Raw genomic sequence first — 16,217 nt, 5'->3', positions numbered from 1 at the left:
GTATATATGCCATCCAGTATACATGCCGGAACACAGCTGATGCTTGTCCAATCCGCTGGATGACTGAAGAAGAAATGCTCTAGTTTACAGACCCAAAGAGGGTGTGGCTCAAGCCCCGGGGCCCGTTCACCTCCAGCGCCCAACTAAAGGGGTGGTTCTCAACCTTGGCCGCATGGTAGCGTTACCTGGGGAGCCCATGCTGCACCCGAGACCAATGAAAACAGACTCTTTAGACGTGAGACCCAGACACTGGTAGTTTTTAAAGCTCCACTGATGACCCTGAGCTTCATCAAGGCTAAAAACCAGTGCTCTAAAGCAGTGGTTCTCAAACTATTTAGTTCATAAAAATGAGGACTCCCGAGAGCTTTTGTTTATGCGTACCGTACCTATAGATAGTTTTCATGTTCAAAATTAAAACTGAAAAAATTAAATATTCATTTAAAAATAACATTATTAAACCTATTACATGTCAACATTTTTTATAAAATTAACGATATTTTCCACCCCCCTCAAAAAAAATTAAATGAGAAGAATTCTACATTTAAAAAAAATGTCCTTAAGAGGAGACATCTAGATTCTCATAAACTTTGTATTCAATCAGTTGCCATCAGTTATTTTAAGAAGAAAAGCTCACCTCACATAAATATGTAGTTGGGAAAAGGAGGAAGATTTTAATAGCCTTTCCAGATAATATTCAAATAGTATTTCGGTTAAATATTCTTCTTTGAAACCACATCAGAACTCAACAATATTTCCTTAAGGTGAGTGGCAATACAGACTCTGAAACAGTATCAATGAACTTTTCATCTCTGTTACATTAAAACCACTGGTCTTTCTTGCACTTTGAATAGACCTATGCATGGTTTTACGACATTGGTCATTTAGAAAATACTGGTTCAATGAGTTATGCAGACTTTTATTTTACTGACACGTTTTATTTTACAGTAACCCCAAATCACATTCATTAATATCACCATTGAGCTCATCAGAGAAGGCTTTAAGTACTAGGAAGCTGTCAATTGCATGGTGGCAGACAAGTTTCCAAAATTCTAATTTTCACCTGAAAGCTCAATTTTATTATTGGCAACAAATGCTGTCAGTTGTTTTCCTTGAAGTGACAGGTTCATTTTCGAGGCCAAACACCTAAGTCCGCTGGCTGTTTGTTCAAGCAAAAACATGGCACCAGTTAGTTCAATTCTCGACTCAAACAAGTGAAGAAGTGCCTTTCTTCAAAAGGCCATATTCAGCAGAAGTGCTTTATATGCATCTCCTCTTTTGTCACCCAGACTGTTAGAGACTCAAGGGTCTAGGTTTAATAAAATTAATTTTTACTACTTCATCAATAACATACTAACATAAAACTGGCATTTAAAAAAAAGCTGTGGGGCTTCCCTGGTGGCGCAGTGGTTGAGAGTCCGCCTGCCGATGCAGGGGACACGGGTTCGTGCCCCGGTCCGGGAAGATCCCACATGCTGCGGAGCGGCTAGGCCCGTGAGCCACGGCCGCTGAGCCTGCGCGTCCAGAGCCTGTGCTCCACAACGGGAGAGGTCACAGCAGTGAGAGGCCCGCGTACCGCAAAAAAAAAAAAAAAAAAAAAAAAGCTGTGATTGCCCAGCAGTGAAGAACACTGGAGCGAGTCCGTCAACAGCTGGGTGCCACCATCTGGATTCATGCTAAGGCACCAGTTTCACCCACCATTGCTTTCGCACCTTGGTGCAAGGGTCAACTGAATGAGAGAAGTCAGATAACAATATTATTATAAAAAATAGTTTTTGACCTGACAGACCTCCCTGAACGGTTCTCAAGGACCTTCTAGGGATCTAAGAATCTCACCCTGAGAACCACTCTTCTAAAGAAATTTAAGAATAAAAAAAGATGATAATTTAATTACAGTTTCTTGCAAATGACAGTTAACTAGTAATTAACAGATTATACCTGTTCGATGAGAAAGTACACCAACTTGCCCTTATTCTATACTGTGATTTCTGGAGTACAGCTCATAAACTGAAACTCAGGCTACCTATATTAATCTCTTTAAATAAATGCTGCTGTTTTAGATTGACCTCGGAAACAGATGTCTGACCTCTCTGGCCTTACATATCTAAGAGCTTAGCCAATGCACACTCCTTCTTCCAGATCTGTAAACTGGAGCTCACTTAACCTAATCATAATCTCTGGACCATCCACCCAGGAACTATCTCTTGTCCTTTACTTATTTCTGCTTTACCCAGTCAATAAGCACCCTCCTGGCCTACATTTGCATCCTTTTAATCCTAAATTGTGTGCTCAGATAGTTCAGTGCACTCCAAATACTCTAGAATCTTTTATCTTGGGTGACCGTAAAATTTATTATCCAAACCAGAACACTTTTGAGAGTGAAATTTATTAATAATTACACTGAACAACAGCTGTAAATTAGGACTGAACTGGGCAAATCAGGTCACCTGGTCCCCCTATCATTAGCTTCTGCCCGGGATCACCTAATCTCCACCTGTTCCCTTTGTTGCTTTTGGACTACAAAGCACTGCCTTGGTGGGGGAGGAGGGTTGGGGAAAAATAAAAGAAATCCTGCTGAAAATGAGGGCAAATAAAAGAAAAAGTGGGTTTCCCTGGTGGCGCAGTGGTTAAGAACCCGCCTGCCAATGCAGGGGATACGGCTTTGAGCCCAGGTCCGGGAAGATCCCACATGCCGTGGAGCAGCTAATCCCGTGCGCCACAACTACTGAGCCTGGGCTCTAGAGTCAGCGAGCCACAACTACTGAGCCCACGTGCCACAACTACTGAAGCCTGGGCACCTAGAGCTCGTGCTCCCCAACGAGAGAAGCCACCGCAGTGAGAAGCCACACACCGCAACAAAGAGTAGCCCCCGCTTGCCACAACTAGAGAAAGCCCGCACGCAGCAACAAAGATCCAATGCAACCAAAAATAAATAAATAATAAATAAATTTTTTAAAAAAGAAAAAGTAAGGAGGAAGCAGATAACATTCCTACTTCTGTGTGACTTCCGATCATTAAAGGGATAGTTGAATATGATTTCTGAGACTAAATCTGTTTATCTACAATTCCTTCACTGAAATAAATCAACTGTCTATTCACATGTGGGTCTGAATCACCAACCCTCTCTTCTGTTCTAATGGTCTGTTTGTCTTGCTTTATACCACACTCTTAATTCCTTGACAGTAATTTATAACATTTAGAACAATCCTAACATCTTATTCTTCTTTCTCAAAGTGTCTTGGCTGTTCTTGGCCCTTTGCATTTCCACATACATTTCAGAGTGAGTTTGTCAATTTCCAGGTATTAAAAAACCCAACAAACTACTGGGATTGTGAATGGGACTGCAATAAATCTACAGATCACTGGGGGAGAACTGACATTTAAAAAATACTGAGTTGCACAATCCATGAATATCTTTCTTTAGAAGGCTTGAATATCTTCAGTTAGATTTATCCTGAGGTATTTTATATTTTTGAATGCTATTTTACACAGTATCTTTAAAATTGTTTATTTTCTGTAACTGCTCATAAACAGAACGGATTTTTGGATACTGGGCTTATAATGCTGTATACTGATCTCTGTAATCCTCGTATCCAGCTACCTTGTAATTTAACTATCTTGCTATTCAGCCATCTTGCTAAAGTCACTTACTTCTAACAATCCATGAGTTGACATTTTAGTTTTTTCTGCTACAAAATTATATCATCTGTGAATAATAACAGTATTATTTCTCTCTTTGAATTCCTTACTCCTTTTGTTTCTTTTTCTTGCCTTATTACACTGGCCAGGACCCCACAGGGCAATGCCGAATGGAAGTGATGCAAGCCGGCCTCTTTGTCTCGCTCTTGCTCTCAAGAGGAAAGCTTTTAACATTTCACCATTAAGCAATATTTGCCAAGATACCTTATTATCAGATTACTATCAGTCTGCTCCTATCCTGTGTTTGCTAAGATTTTTACCATGTATGGATGTTGAACTTTATCAAATGTTGTATCTATTGAAATGAGAACATTTTTCTCCTTTATTCACCGCAAAGTGGAGAATTACAATGATTTTTAAAAATTTTAAACTACTCTTGCAATGCTGGAAAAAAATCCAATTTGATTATGATATGATAGATATCCTATTGATTATATTGCTGGATATACTTGCTAATGTATAGTTTCAAATTTTTGGCATCTATGGTCAGGAGTGAAACTGGCCCTTAATGTTTCCTTTCTTACAATGTCCTTGTCCTTCTTGTCTTTGGTATCAAAGTCATGCTGGTCTCATAAAATGAGTTGAGGAGTGTTTTCTCTTTTTTCTGTTCTTTAGAAGAGTTTGTATGACATTGGTATCTTTTACTCCTTCAGTGTTTGGTAGAATTCACTGTTGAAGCCACCTGGCCCTGAAGTTTCCTTTGTGGGAAGAATTTTAATAATGACTTTAATCTCAATAGTTATAGGACTATTCAGGTTTTCTCTTTCTAGGAATTTTTCAAAGAACTAACTTTCAGCTTTGTTGGTCCTCTCTAGTATGGTATTTGTTTTCTACTTCATTAATTTCTATTCTTATTTTTATTATTTCCTTCCTTCTACTTCCCTAGGTTTATTAGGTCTTTTTTTTAACATTGAGACAGACACTTAGATTATTGATTTTCAGCCATTTTTCTTTTCAAATATATTTTGATTCTTTCAAGGCATCAAAGTGCCCCACTAACATGGCTTTACGTGTACCACACAACTTTCAATATGGTGCATTTTTAAGCAAGCCTCATGAGTCTGTCAAAAGTTTTGCTCAGCTTCTCAGTCACCTCCTCTGGAATCAGCAGGTATCCGCGGGAGAAAGGCAGGGCTCATCTCTCTGGATTTGCTAGATCTTGGCCCCATACTGCTTCACTGCCCTGTCAGCCACCTGGTTTTTTGTTTTTATTTTTAAATCTTGTCTAGCTTTTCCAGTTATCATCAGCAAATTATCTAGTCTGTCACTACTGGAAGCAGGACTTAAATTCCAACTTTTTTCCCCCTCTTCTGGTTAGATCAAGATAACACACAACTCAAGAGTTTTTCATCTGCTCACATTAGCTAAAAGAAACAAATCTGCAAAATTTAAGAAACAGCATATGTGAGAAAGTCCTGATACATTTTCTCCTAAAAACCTTACCTTGGTAATGGGCCTGATGGGGGAGCCATTCCATAGTCTTCATATCTCTGGAAGAAATTCAAAAGAAGATGAAGATTAACATTCAATACTTATTATAAAGTGACAACAGCAAACTTACAAATTTAGATTTGCAGGATCAACTTCCAAGAGAATTATTTTCTCATAAAAAGTTAGCATGCTATCAGGGCATTCTGCCATCAAGTAATGCTAGAAGTTTCAGTTTGGGGAACTGGGCTAATAAACACACAACTAGTTTCTAGACCTTTCTTTCTTTTGTGAAAATATTAATAACAGACAGGGTTTCTGCACCTGCTCTTCTCTGTAGGCTTATCCTCTACAAACCTGTATCTTCTGCTAAAAAGGTGGTCCTTAAATGGCCACATTTAGTACAAATGACTCTATCAACATGGGCCACAATGGTCACCAGATCTAGTGGGTGCCCAACAGCAATTCAAATACACTCAAGAAACTAAACAATGCAAATGCTGTACCATGTTGTAGAATGCTATAAAAAGAGAAAGAATATAAAGAGAACCATAAGTTAGACCCTAAAGGGTGAAGTGAACACCTTCAGTTTCTGACAGTTTTCTAGTACCAAGGAGGCCCAGCCAATACTCCCTGCCCTTAAATTCCATAAGGTGTCCATGTATCCTTCAATCAACTCTTTTTACTTGAACTAACTTGCACTAACCAAGTGCTCTTTCACTGAAGCAAGAGGGCACCAGAATTTATTTTTCTTTTTTGGCTGCGTTGGGTCTTCGTTGTTGTGCGCAGGCTTTCTCTAGTTGTGGCGAGCAGGGGCTACTCTTCGTTGCGGTGCTCGGACTTCTCACTGCGGTGGCTTCTCTTGCTGCAGAGCATAGGCTCTAGGCATGCATGCTTCAGTAGTTGTAGCACACGGGCTCAGTAGTCGTGGCATGTGGGCCCTAGGGCACACGGGCTTCAGCAGTTGTGGCATGTGGGCTCAGTAGCTGTGGCTCTTGGGCTCTAGAGCATAGGCTCAGTATGTGGCACCTGGGCTTCGCTGTTCCGTGGCATGTGGGATCTTCCCCGACCAGGGATCGAACCCGTGTCCCCTGCATCGGCAGGCAGATTCTTAACCACTGTGCCACCAAGGAAGTCTCCCAGATTTAAAGAAACCTAGACCTATGTTGCATTCCTCATGAAATCAACATATCTTAACCCTAGCATACGTGGGACTCGGATTTTAACACTTCTTTTCAACAACTATGAATCATTATTTTGGAATCAGGTATTTTAGCAGGACAGTAACTCTGGACAGCATCCATCCAACTCCAGTCAGTTTAAACCAATAGGTTGTCCAGGATCAGGAGCTCCAAGTTAAGTTAGTAAGTCAGCCTTGCTTCTGGACCTGCTCTAATATTAGATCTTTATTTTTCTAAGCTGCCATTTACTGAATTATTATTTTGTTATGCACTGTATGAACACTAACTCAGGCCCACAGCAACACAAAGAAGTGCTCACTATCTCTGTTTACAGATGAAACCAACATACAAGGAAGTTAAACAATTTCCTCCTAATTTATCTTTCTGAAATGCTTTTAACCACTGGGCTGCACCACCCATAATTCCTAAAACCAGACTTCCCCTCCTGAATAAATCGCTACTTTGCGGGGTTTGGTGCGGGGGGGTGGGGAGTAGGAGCTTTGGAGTCAGTCACACTGACCAAACTACTCCACTTCTCTTGGTATATTTCCTTAGGCCAAGAAGTACAGAACAATCTCTGTACCTCACAGAGTTCTGAAGGGATTATTAGACATGAAACTGCGCTCAAATTACTTCACCTCTGACCCTCAGTGCTTCCCCTCCCTTGGCAAAGGGACAAAGGTTAGAACCCTGTAGAGTTCCTCAACTGAGGTAAAAAAGCCAAAGGGGATTATCGAAGAAGAGAGAAATAGGACGAAAAGAAGTGTCAATTCCTTTTCCAAATAATTAAACAGAAATCTGAGACTGGATAAAGATTATTTACAGTGGCCCTTGTGCTTTCAGCACAGTTGGACTTTTTAAACATAGTCACATGCAAAATAAAACCAAAAACAAGGATCAAGGCTTAACAGTTTACCTATCAGGATTTCAAAAGATCTAATAAGTGATAAACTAAAAGAAAATCAATGCAAAGTAGCTATCTACTCTTTAACTGTTTTATTACTGTACTGCTAGGCATTTCCAATCTATTGTAGTCAGAAAAAGGATACTAGGGCTTCCCTGGTGGCGCAGTGGTTGAGAGTCCGCCTGCCAATGCAGGGGACACGGGTTCGTGCCCCGGTCCGGGAGGATCCCACGTGCTGCAGAGCGGCTGGGCCCGTGAGCCATGGCCGCTGAGCCTGCGTGTCCGGAGCCTGTGCTTCGCAATGGGAGAGGCCACAACAGTGAGAGGCCCGTGTACCGCAAAAAAAAGGATACTATTTTTCTAGAGACTACATGCCCCCAGTGAAAAGGTTGTAAAAAAAATTGCAGACAGACGGCAGGCATTTCCTTTAAGTGGGTCACACGTGTAAAAAAGTTTGGAGGACAAAAGAGAACTTTAAGGTTTCAATCAGCTAGGCGAATAAAAATCCCTTTTTAATGCATCCTTTCTTTCTATACAGTATAAAACAAGTCAAGAGAGCAAGAAAGGCAAGTGGTGAGTGGAGTCTGGAGGGGCCTGAGGTAAAGCAACCAGACGGTAAGGTCTGCTTGTAAAATATCTTAGCTCAGGTACTCACACCTGCTACTTAGAGGACAACTCCACGGAGGTTAACTTTACTCAGGAAAGCAGAAATACCACCTATTAAGTGGCCTGACTCACCAACGTATAACTAACATCTTTATGCTGGCAAGAAAAGAATTAAAAATGTCATCAGATGGTAAATAAAGGTTCATGGGGTAACTGAGGGCACCCTGAAATCCACATTCCTGTGGTTTTTCACCACAGTCAGCAGGAGCAAATAAACAGTGATCAGGTTCCTCCTGCCAACAAACAGTAACTTTACAACCAATTTATAAACACAGTGAAGTTACATTAGAGATGCCCAAATACAACCAATGATTCTGATTTTCCACTAGATTAAGTTGCTACCACTCCCATCAAAATATGAAGGGTAACATCAAAAGTTCACATCCAAACCACTCGATAAGAGTATTTATAAAAATCTTGCCATGGGTCTGCGTTGTTGGTTAAGATGGAGGCGTAAGGCATTATCACGGAATCGTTAATCTGCAACACGCATGAACAATGAGGAAAGAATAAAAATAGTAATACAGATCTGTCAAAAATTACTGCTGCACTTGATCAGCAGAAACCAAGCAAGTAAATAAGTGGGTAAAATATGCCCTAAACCGAGAAAAGCAGTGGCCAAGGGGGGAAAGAAAGATCCTGGCAGCACAGTGTGGCCCCTAACTTAATAAGAATAGCCATTCCTCTTTCTAACTTCAAAGATGTGGTAATAAAACAACACAACGGGAGACCACAGAACTATGGAAATAATGTGAGGACCAAAATAATGCCAGTATGACTTTAAGAAATCAACTAATGGGGAAAAGAACAGATACGGTTTAAAAGCAAATCAATGGCACAGAGAAAAGGCCCACGATAACCATAACTGAAGGCAGAGAAAAAAGAACAAAGTAGCTAAAGCAACTAGAGATAAATGACAGATACAGAAAAGAGACCAAGATGAGCCAACATAAAAATAATTGGTACCTTCAACTCCGATAAATAGAACAGAGTAAGACAATTATTTCAGAAATAAAAGAAAAGAAAGTTTCCCTGAAGTGAATGAAAGAACTGAATCCAAAGATAAAATGGACGTTGGTTATTAAGGGCGGAAAATGATTCAGAAAAAGTGGTTGAATGCCAAGAACTATTTACGCTTCCTAGAGGCTATGACATATACATCTTCTATCAGAAAGGGAGAGATTAAGATGGCCACCAATTTCTGCGCTGAACAATTCAAGGAGCAAAGAGAAGCAACACGGAGATGCCAGCAGCAAACAAGTTCAGGTCGGGAAGTGAGACGAGAGCTCTCCTTTTGGAAAAACGCGACTAAGCAGAAAGGCTCCTGGAAGGTCTCCCTCTTCACTCCAAGTCCTCCTGTCACCCACAGGATGCATCTACTGTGTTAGCCTCTCAGCTTCTCAGTCTGCTCAACACCAATAAACAGCATTTCACTTGTCAGCCACCACCCTGACATCCTACTTTCAAGACCACAGGCAGGGAGATGACTAGGAAACCTTCCAATAATCTTGGTGAGAGATGATGATGGCTCCGACCAGTGTAATGCAGTGGGTAGATTTGAGAGGAAGAATCTACAAAGCTCCAGCATGTTTACTTGCCCACTACTTTCCCTTTCAGTGTATCGTCTATCATCGCTTCAAATGCACCCTCTGATCTGCACAACATCTCTTCCCAGTTGTCCTTTCATCACACATGCCTGATAAAGCCCCAGCTCCAGATCACTCCAACTGCCTGTTTTCTCCTTGTCTACACCTGGGTATCTGAATGCTGATAAACAAAACTACAGGACTTTAATCTGTGCCACTATAACTTCACGATCGTCAGTCTGAACAGCGGCCTCAATGCTAAGTAATTACGCCATCCCTAATCTGTTTTCTCTCATTCTCCACGATAAGTATTTCAAATTTCTACTCTCCCTCAACCCTCTTGCCTTGCCTTGCCACACATGTCTCATTCTCAACATATGACTCTGCTTTCTCTACTGTGAGAACAGAAACCATGAGATGGGTGGTCCTGCAATGTACTGCCACCCAACTACAAACCGGATTGTACTTGCACCCAATTCTTTCTCCCTCCCATTAAACTGGAAGAAATATATCCCTTCATTTCTGAAGATAATTCCTCCACCAGTACTCTGGATCCCCTTTCCTGTATCAGCAAGCTCTCCTCCTACACTGGCTCAGTGCCATCAGCAATTAAACATGCTGAAGCCATGTTGACTCTTCCTCTCTTGCACTGTGACAAACCACTCTCCAGTGTAAAATGAGAGCAATCTTTCCAAAAGGCACACCTAATGATGTCTCTAGCCTGCTCAAAGCCCTTCAGGATCCAGGCACTGCCCTCAGGATGAGGTCTAGGCTCCTAACCTCTCCGCTTCTTCCTTTCCCTCTCCTCCGTCACATCTCACCACTTTTACTTCCCACTTCCCATGAGTTCCCCAGAACTAATTTCAAGGGTTGACTGCATCCCTGCTATCAATTCCTGAAAGAGGAGTGCTGAAATCTCTGACCAGAATTGTAGATTTGTTTATACATGCGTGCAGTTCTGTCAGTTTTTGCTTCACGTATTTTGAAGCTCTATTACTAGGCACATAAACATTTAAGATTTTTATGACTTTTTTGTTTTGTGTAAAAAGATCCATTTATTCTAAAATTCTTTTTATTTACACTTTTTTAAAAAACATCTTTATTGGAGTATAATTGCTTTACAATGTTGTGTTAGTTTCTGCCGTATAACAAAGTGAATCAGCTATATGTACACATATCTCCCCATATCCCCTCCCTCGTGCGTCTCCCTCCCACCCTCCCTATCCCACCCCTCTAGGTGGTCACAAAGCACCGAGCTGATCTCCGTATGCTATGCGGCTGCTTCCCACTAGCTATCACTTTTACATTTAGTAGTGTATATATGTCAAAGTTACTCTCTTACTTCGTCCCAGCTTACGCTTCCCCTTCCCCATGTCCTCAAGGCTATTCTCTATGTCTGCATCTTTATTCCTGTCCTGACCCTAGGTTCATCATAACCTTTTTTTTTTTAGATTATATATATATATATATGTGTGTGTGTGTGTGTGTGTGTGTGTGTGTTAGCATACAGTATTTGGTTTTCTCTTTCTGACTTACTTCACTCTGTACGACAGACTCTAGGTCCATCCACCTCACTACAAATAACTCAATTTTATTTCTTTTTATGGCTGAGTAATATTCCATTGTATGTATGTGCCACATCTTCTTTATCCATTCATCTGTCGATGGACACTTAGGTTGCTTCCATGTCCTGGCTATTGTAAACAGTGCTGCAATGAACATTGTGGTACATGTCTCTTTTTGAATTATGGTTTTCTCAGCGTATATGCCCAGTAGTGGGATTGCTGGGTCATATGGTAGTTCTATTTTTAGTTTTTAGGAACTTCCATACTGTTCTCCATAGTGACTGTATCAATTTACATTCCCACCAACAGTGCAAAAAGGTTCCCTTTTCTCCACACCCTCTCCAGCATTTACTGTTTGTAGATTTTTTGATGATGGCCATTCTGACCGGTGTGAGGTGATACCTCATTGTAGTTTTGATTTGCATTTCAGTAATGATTAGTGATGTTGAACATCCTTTCATGTGCCTGTTGGCAATCTGTATATCTTCTTTGGAGAAATGTCTATTTAGGTCTTCCACCCATATTTGGATTGGGTTGTTTGTTTTTTTGATATTGAGCTGCATGAGCTGCTTGTATATTTTGGAGATTAATCCTTTGTCAGTTGCAAATATTTTCTCCCATTCTGAGGGTTGTCTCTTCGAAGATTTTTATGACTTCTTGATGAACTGGCCACTTTATTACTATGAAATAATCCTCTTTATCCTTGTTAATATTCTTTACTATGAGAACTATTTTGGCTAATATCAGTATAGCCACTCCAGAGTTTGTGATGAGCGTTAGCAATGGTATATCCTTCCTCATACTTTTAACCTACTCGTGCCTTTATATTTAATGTGGGTGTCTTGTAAGCAGCGGATAAGTGGATCTTGCTTTTTATCCAATCTGACAATCTCTGCCCTTTAATGGGGATATTAAACTGTTCATATTTAATATGATTACCGACAGGTCTGGATTTAAATCTACCATCTTGGTACCTGCTTTCTATTTGTCCCATCTGTTCCTTGTTCCCCTTTTCCTCTTTTTCCCACCTTCTTTTGGACTACCTTTTTATTATTTCATTTTTACTCCTTTGTTGGCTTATTAGCTACAATTATTTTTTTTTTAGTGGTTGCTTTAGGGTATATGTTATATATTTTTCACCTATCACAGTCTACCTTCAAGTGCTATTATTCCACTTTGCCCATGGTGTAAGAACATTAAAACAGTCCCCTTCTACTTCTCCCCATCTGGTCTGGGTGCTATAGTTTTCAGACATTTTACTTCTACCCCACAATACTTTGTTACTACTTTGCTTTAAACAGTCAATTACCTTTTTAAAGATTTAAATAATGAAGAAAAAAGTTTCCTATAATTACCCACATATTTACATTTCTAGTGCTTTTCATTCATTTATGAAGGTCCAGATCTTTATCTGGTATCATTTTACTTCTGCCTAAAGGACTTTCTGTAACATTGCTTGTAAAGCAGGTCTGCCAGTGATGCATTCTTTCAGCTTTTGTGTGTCTGAAAAAGGTTTTATTTCACCTTAGTTTTTAAAAGAGGTCTTCACTGGATATAGAATTCTAGGTTGACAGTTTTTTCTTTCAGTTCTTTAAATATTTGTTCCACTGTTTTCTGGACAATGAGAATTCTGCTGTCATCCTTACTTTTGTTCCACTGTATGTTATCTGCCCTTTTTCTCTGGATAATTTAAAGATCTTTATCACTTATTTTAAGCAATTTCATCGTATTTTTGGTATCGTTTTCCTCATATTTCTTGTGCATATGGTTCATCAAATTTGGGGATCTGCAGATTTACAGTTTCAATCAAATTCAGAAAAAATTATTCCTTTATTTCTTTCTGACACCCTCTCTGCTCCTTCAAGAACTCCAATTACATGTATATTAGTCTACTTAAAGTTGTCCCACAGCTCACTAATGAGCTATTCATCTTTTGGTCTAATATTTACTCCTTGTTTCATGTTGTATAGTCTTTATTACTATGCATTCAGGCTTACTAATCTTTTCTTCTGCAAATCTAATCTGCCATTTATCCCATCCAGTACGTATTTTTCATCTCAGACATTATAGTTTTCATTTCAAAATTTGATTTGTATCCTTTAATATTTTCAATGCTTCTAATTAATATGTTCACTCTTTCCTCTAGTTTCTTGAACATACAGAACTCCATTATAATTCTTTTAATATCTCTGTCTACTAATGCTACCATCTATGCCATTTTCTTGCTTCTCTGCTGGTCTGGTTAGTTTGATTGGATGCCAGATTTTGAGTATTAAGTTGACCTTGCTGGATACTGTATAGTTTTGGTTTTCTTTATAAATATTCTTGAGCTTTGTTCAGGTTCAGGTCTTACTTTTTTTCTGTGTTAGGTAGAATGAGAGCAGCTCTGAGTACTCTAATCGAGGCTCCATGAATTATGAGGTCTTTCACACTGGTACAAAAGAAACTGTATTAGTCATCTCAGGCTGCCATAACAAAATATCACAGGTTGGGTGGCTTAAACAACAGAAATTTACTTTTTCACAGTTCTGGAGGCTGGAAAATCCACAATCAAGTTTCCAGCAGGGTTCAGTTGTTGGTGAGAGTTCTCTTCCTGGTTTGTGGACAGCTGCCTTCTTGTGTTCTCATATGGTGGAGAGAGAGCTCTGGCATCTCTTTCTCTTCTTCTAAGGGCATCAGTTCTATCAGATCAAGCTTCCAACCTTATGATCTCATTTAACCTTAATTTCCTCCTTCAGGACTCTATCTCCAATATATTCGCATGGGGGTTTAGGCTTCAACATACAAACTTGGGGGGAATACAATTCAGTCCACAGCAGGAACATATTCCCACGCTTATGTGAGCTCTGAGGATTGTTCCCGCTAATCTTTTGGGAGTAGTTCTGTACTTAAAACTGGTCAGTACTCAAGTGAAGATTCCATGCAGCTCTCTGGAATTCTCTCTCTGTGCATCTCTCTGCTTTCCTGCACTGTCTATTGTGAACTCTAGCTGCCTTTTCCTCCCCAGACTCTCAACTCTGTTTTCTCAACTCAGGGAGACCACTGAGCTCTGCCTGGGGTCTTCCGCCCTGCACCGTAGCTAGAAACTCTCTCAAGACTAGAAACTCTCTCAAGACAGTTGGGGTGACTGTAGGGTTCTACTCATCTCTAACGTCCAACGTTGTGAAAACCCATATATTTTGTTCAGTTACTTTAGTTGTTTCTGGAGAGAAGGTAAATCTAGATCCTTTCCTCCATCTTGTCCAGAAGAGGGAGTCTGTACCAGACACTTTCACTTCTGTGTCTCTGATAGCTTCCCCACTACCTGAAATATTCTTCTTTAATTGATAACCACTAATGACCCTCAGACTTCCACTTAGATTTCGTTTTGTCTATAAAATCCTTCCCAAGCACTTTCAGTCAAGGGCTCCCCCCACATACTTTCCTCTTGCCATGACACCTGCCACACCGTGCTGTACTAAGCTACTGCTTCAACGGTCCACATACCCGCACTGGGACGTAAGAGCTGGAGTAGTGCATCACGCACCTCTGTTTCCCGAGCACCCAGAACATGGCAGGTGCTCCATAAATACATTTGAATGAATAAACAAATGAGAGAAGCTTAAACAGACAGCAGCTATAGGCAAATTCATTTCATCACCGAGTTTTGTTCAGTATCATCCATTTCCTTAAAGATTATAAACTACCAGTTACAATTATATACCAACTGTAATTATGAAGTAGTTTAATAGTTATTGTTGAAACTATCTATATTTTTATATTTAAAACAACAATGACCAGATTGAATATTTTTCCCCTGCATGGTAGCCGTTATCTATACCTCAGGCCCACCATGTCTTGAAGGAAACAATCTATTGAGAAGAGCATACTTTCAAAATTCATACCAATTTCAGAGATGAAAATTCTTTTAACATATGTTTATTACCACCCAATTTAACTTTAATATGATTAACAAAATTAGAGGAACCCTGTATAAACACTCCTTGAAGAAGAAATTTAAATTGTAACCTATTAACATCTTTCCAGAGTCAAATGGTTCAGTCTGATCGTTTAATCTGAAATTAGCAAAAAATAATATTTAATGCTACATCCTTGAGTTCTACTTCTTCTCCGTGACTTGAGAAGGTACATTTGAAAGGTCTGACTGAATATGAAAAACATAAAGGATCACAAAGACAGATGAAACACTGAAATGTCAACTCCCAAGATGGAAATCTGGTATTTGAAAAGAACTGTGCTTGGCTACTTGTGGACTAGCTGCCTACACCCAGACCCTCACCTCACCTCTTCAGTCCCAGGTGGCCTACACAAAGAAACTTAATGATTCTAGTACATTCTTAACTGTACCTCTTATGGAGACATCAATGAGAATATATTTTGACACATACTCCACCTATTATTTCATGATAACAAAGGGAGCTCAGGAAGATACCTCCACAAAACACCTGAGTTGTACAAAAGAATGCTTTCAACACTGAGTATTAACCTAGAAAATAATAAAAACTAAGACTCATCATCCAAGCTTTAATTCCAATCAAATCCAACAAGAGTATTGCAGGGATCCTGAAAACGAGGCAGTCAGGCAACAAAGCTCCGACATCTTGCCCATAAGAGAATTCTAGAAGGTCCACACTTACACTGCATGGGTTGTTGGCCGTCTGAGCTGGGCTGTAGAAGGACCCCCACTGGGTGGCTCGTCTCTCTTCCCGGGAAGGGGTGCTGTTCACAGGCAGGCCGGCTGGGACCCCAGGGCCTGCAGCTGCAGTGTTAGGGGGCTGGCTGCTGGGGGCCACGAGGGCAAAAGCATCATCCAGGAGGGAGTGCATGGTCTGCCGCGCCTCCTCGATGGACGGCTGGGGCGGGATGTACTGGGAGGCCGGGAAGGGCAGGCCTGGATACCTCCCCAGCTCAGCTGAAGACGGCGTCTGCACATCTGCTGGGAGGTCGGGATCAGACTATAGTGGGGGAAACAGCAAAGTGAAGAATCAGACACGAGCTTCTGTGGAGACCCAGAAACAAAACTCTAGGACTGAAAAAGAATTTAACAATTTTCACTGACATTGAGGAATGGGTTTACCATAAGAATTTTTCAAATCACAGCTGAGGAATGTGCATTACCTTTCATGGAGGCAAAAAGTTTGAATCAGAAGAAATAAAAAAGTAAAATTATTCCACAGTCATTTGTCCAGCA

The 16,217-nt window shown here is 40.3% G+C and overlaps 1 protein-coding gene across 1 annotated transcript in view; it reads right to left on the bottom strand.

The window, feature by feature from the left end:
* The window catches only part of KIAA1549 (KIAA1549 ortholog), a 163,908-nt gene that overhangs the window by 18,140 nt on the left and 129,551 nt on the right, over nt 1-16,217 (bottom strand). The window contains exons 17-18 of the mRNA XM_027102761.1: nt 15,664-15,981; nt 5,140-5,186 (exon numbers count right to left, since the gene is read on the bottom strand). Coding sequence (XP_026958562.1) covers nt 5,140-5,186; nt 15,664-15,981 — 365 coding nt within the window. The remainder of the gene's footprint in view (nt 1-5,139; nt 5,187-15,663; nt 15,982-16,217) is intronic.

The sequence above is a fragment of the Aethalodelphis obliquidens genome, unplaced genomic scaffold, assembly GCF_003676395.1.
Source record: "Aethalodelphis obliquidens isolate GAN/ISIS:26980383/991018 unplaced genomic scaffold, ASM367639v1 scaffold5, whole genome shotgun sequence".
Taxonomy (NCBI): domain Eukaryota; kingdom Metazoa; phylum Chordata; class Mammalia; order Artiodactyla; family Delphinidae; genus Aethalodelphis; species Aethalodelphis obliquidens.
This window is presented reverse-complemented; position numbering and strand designations above follow the sequence as displayed.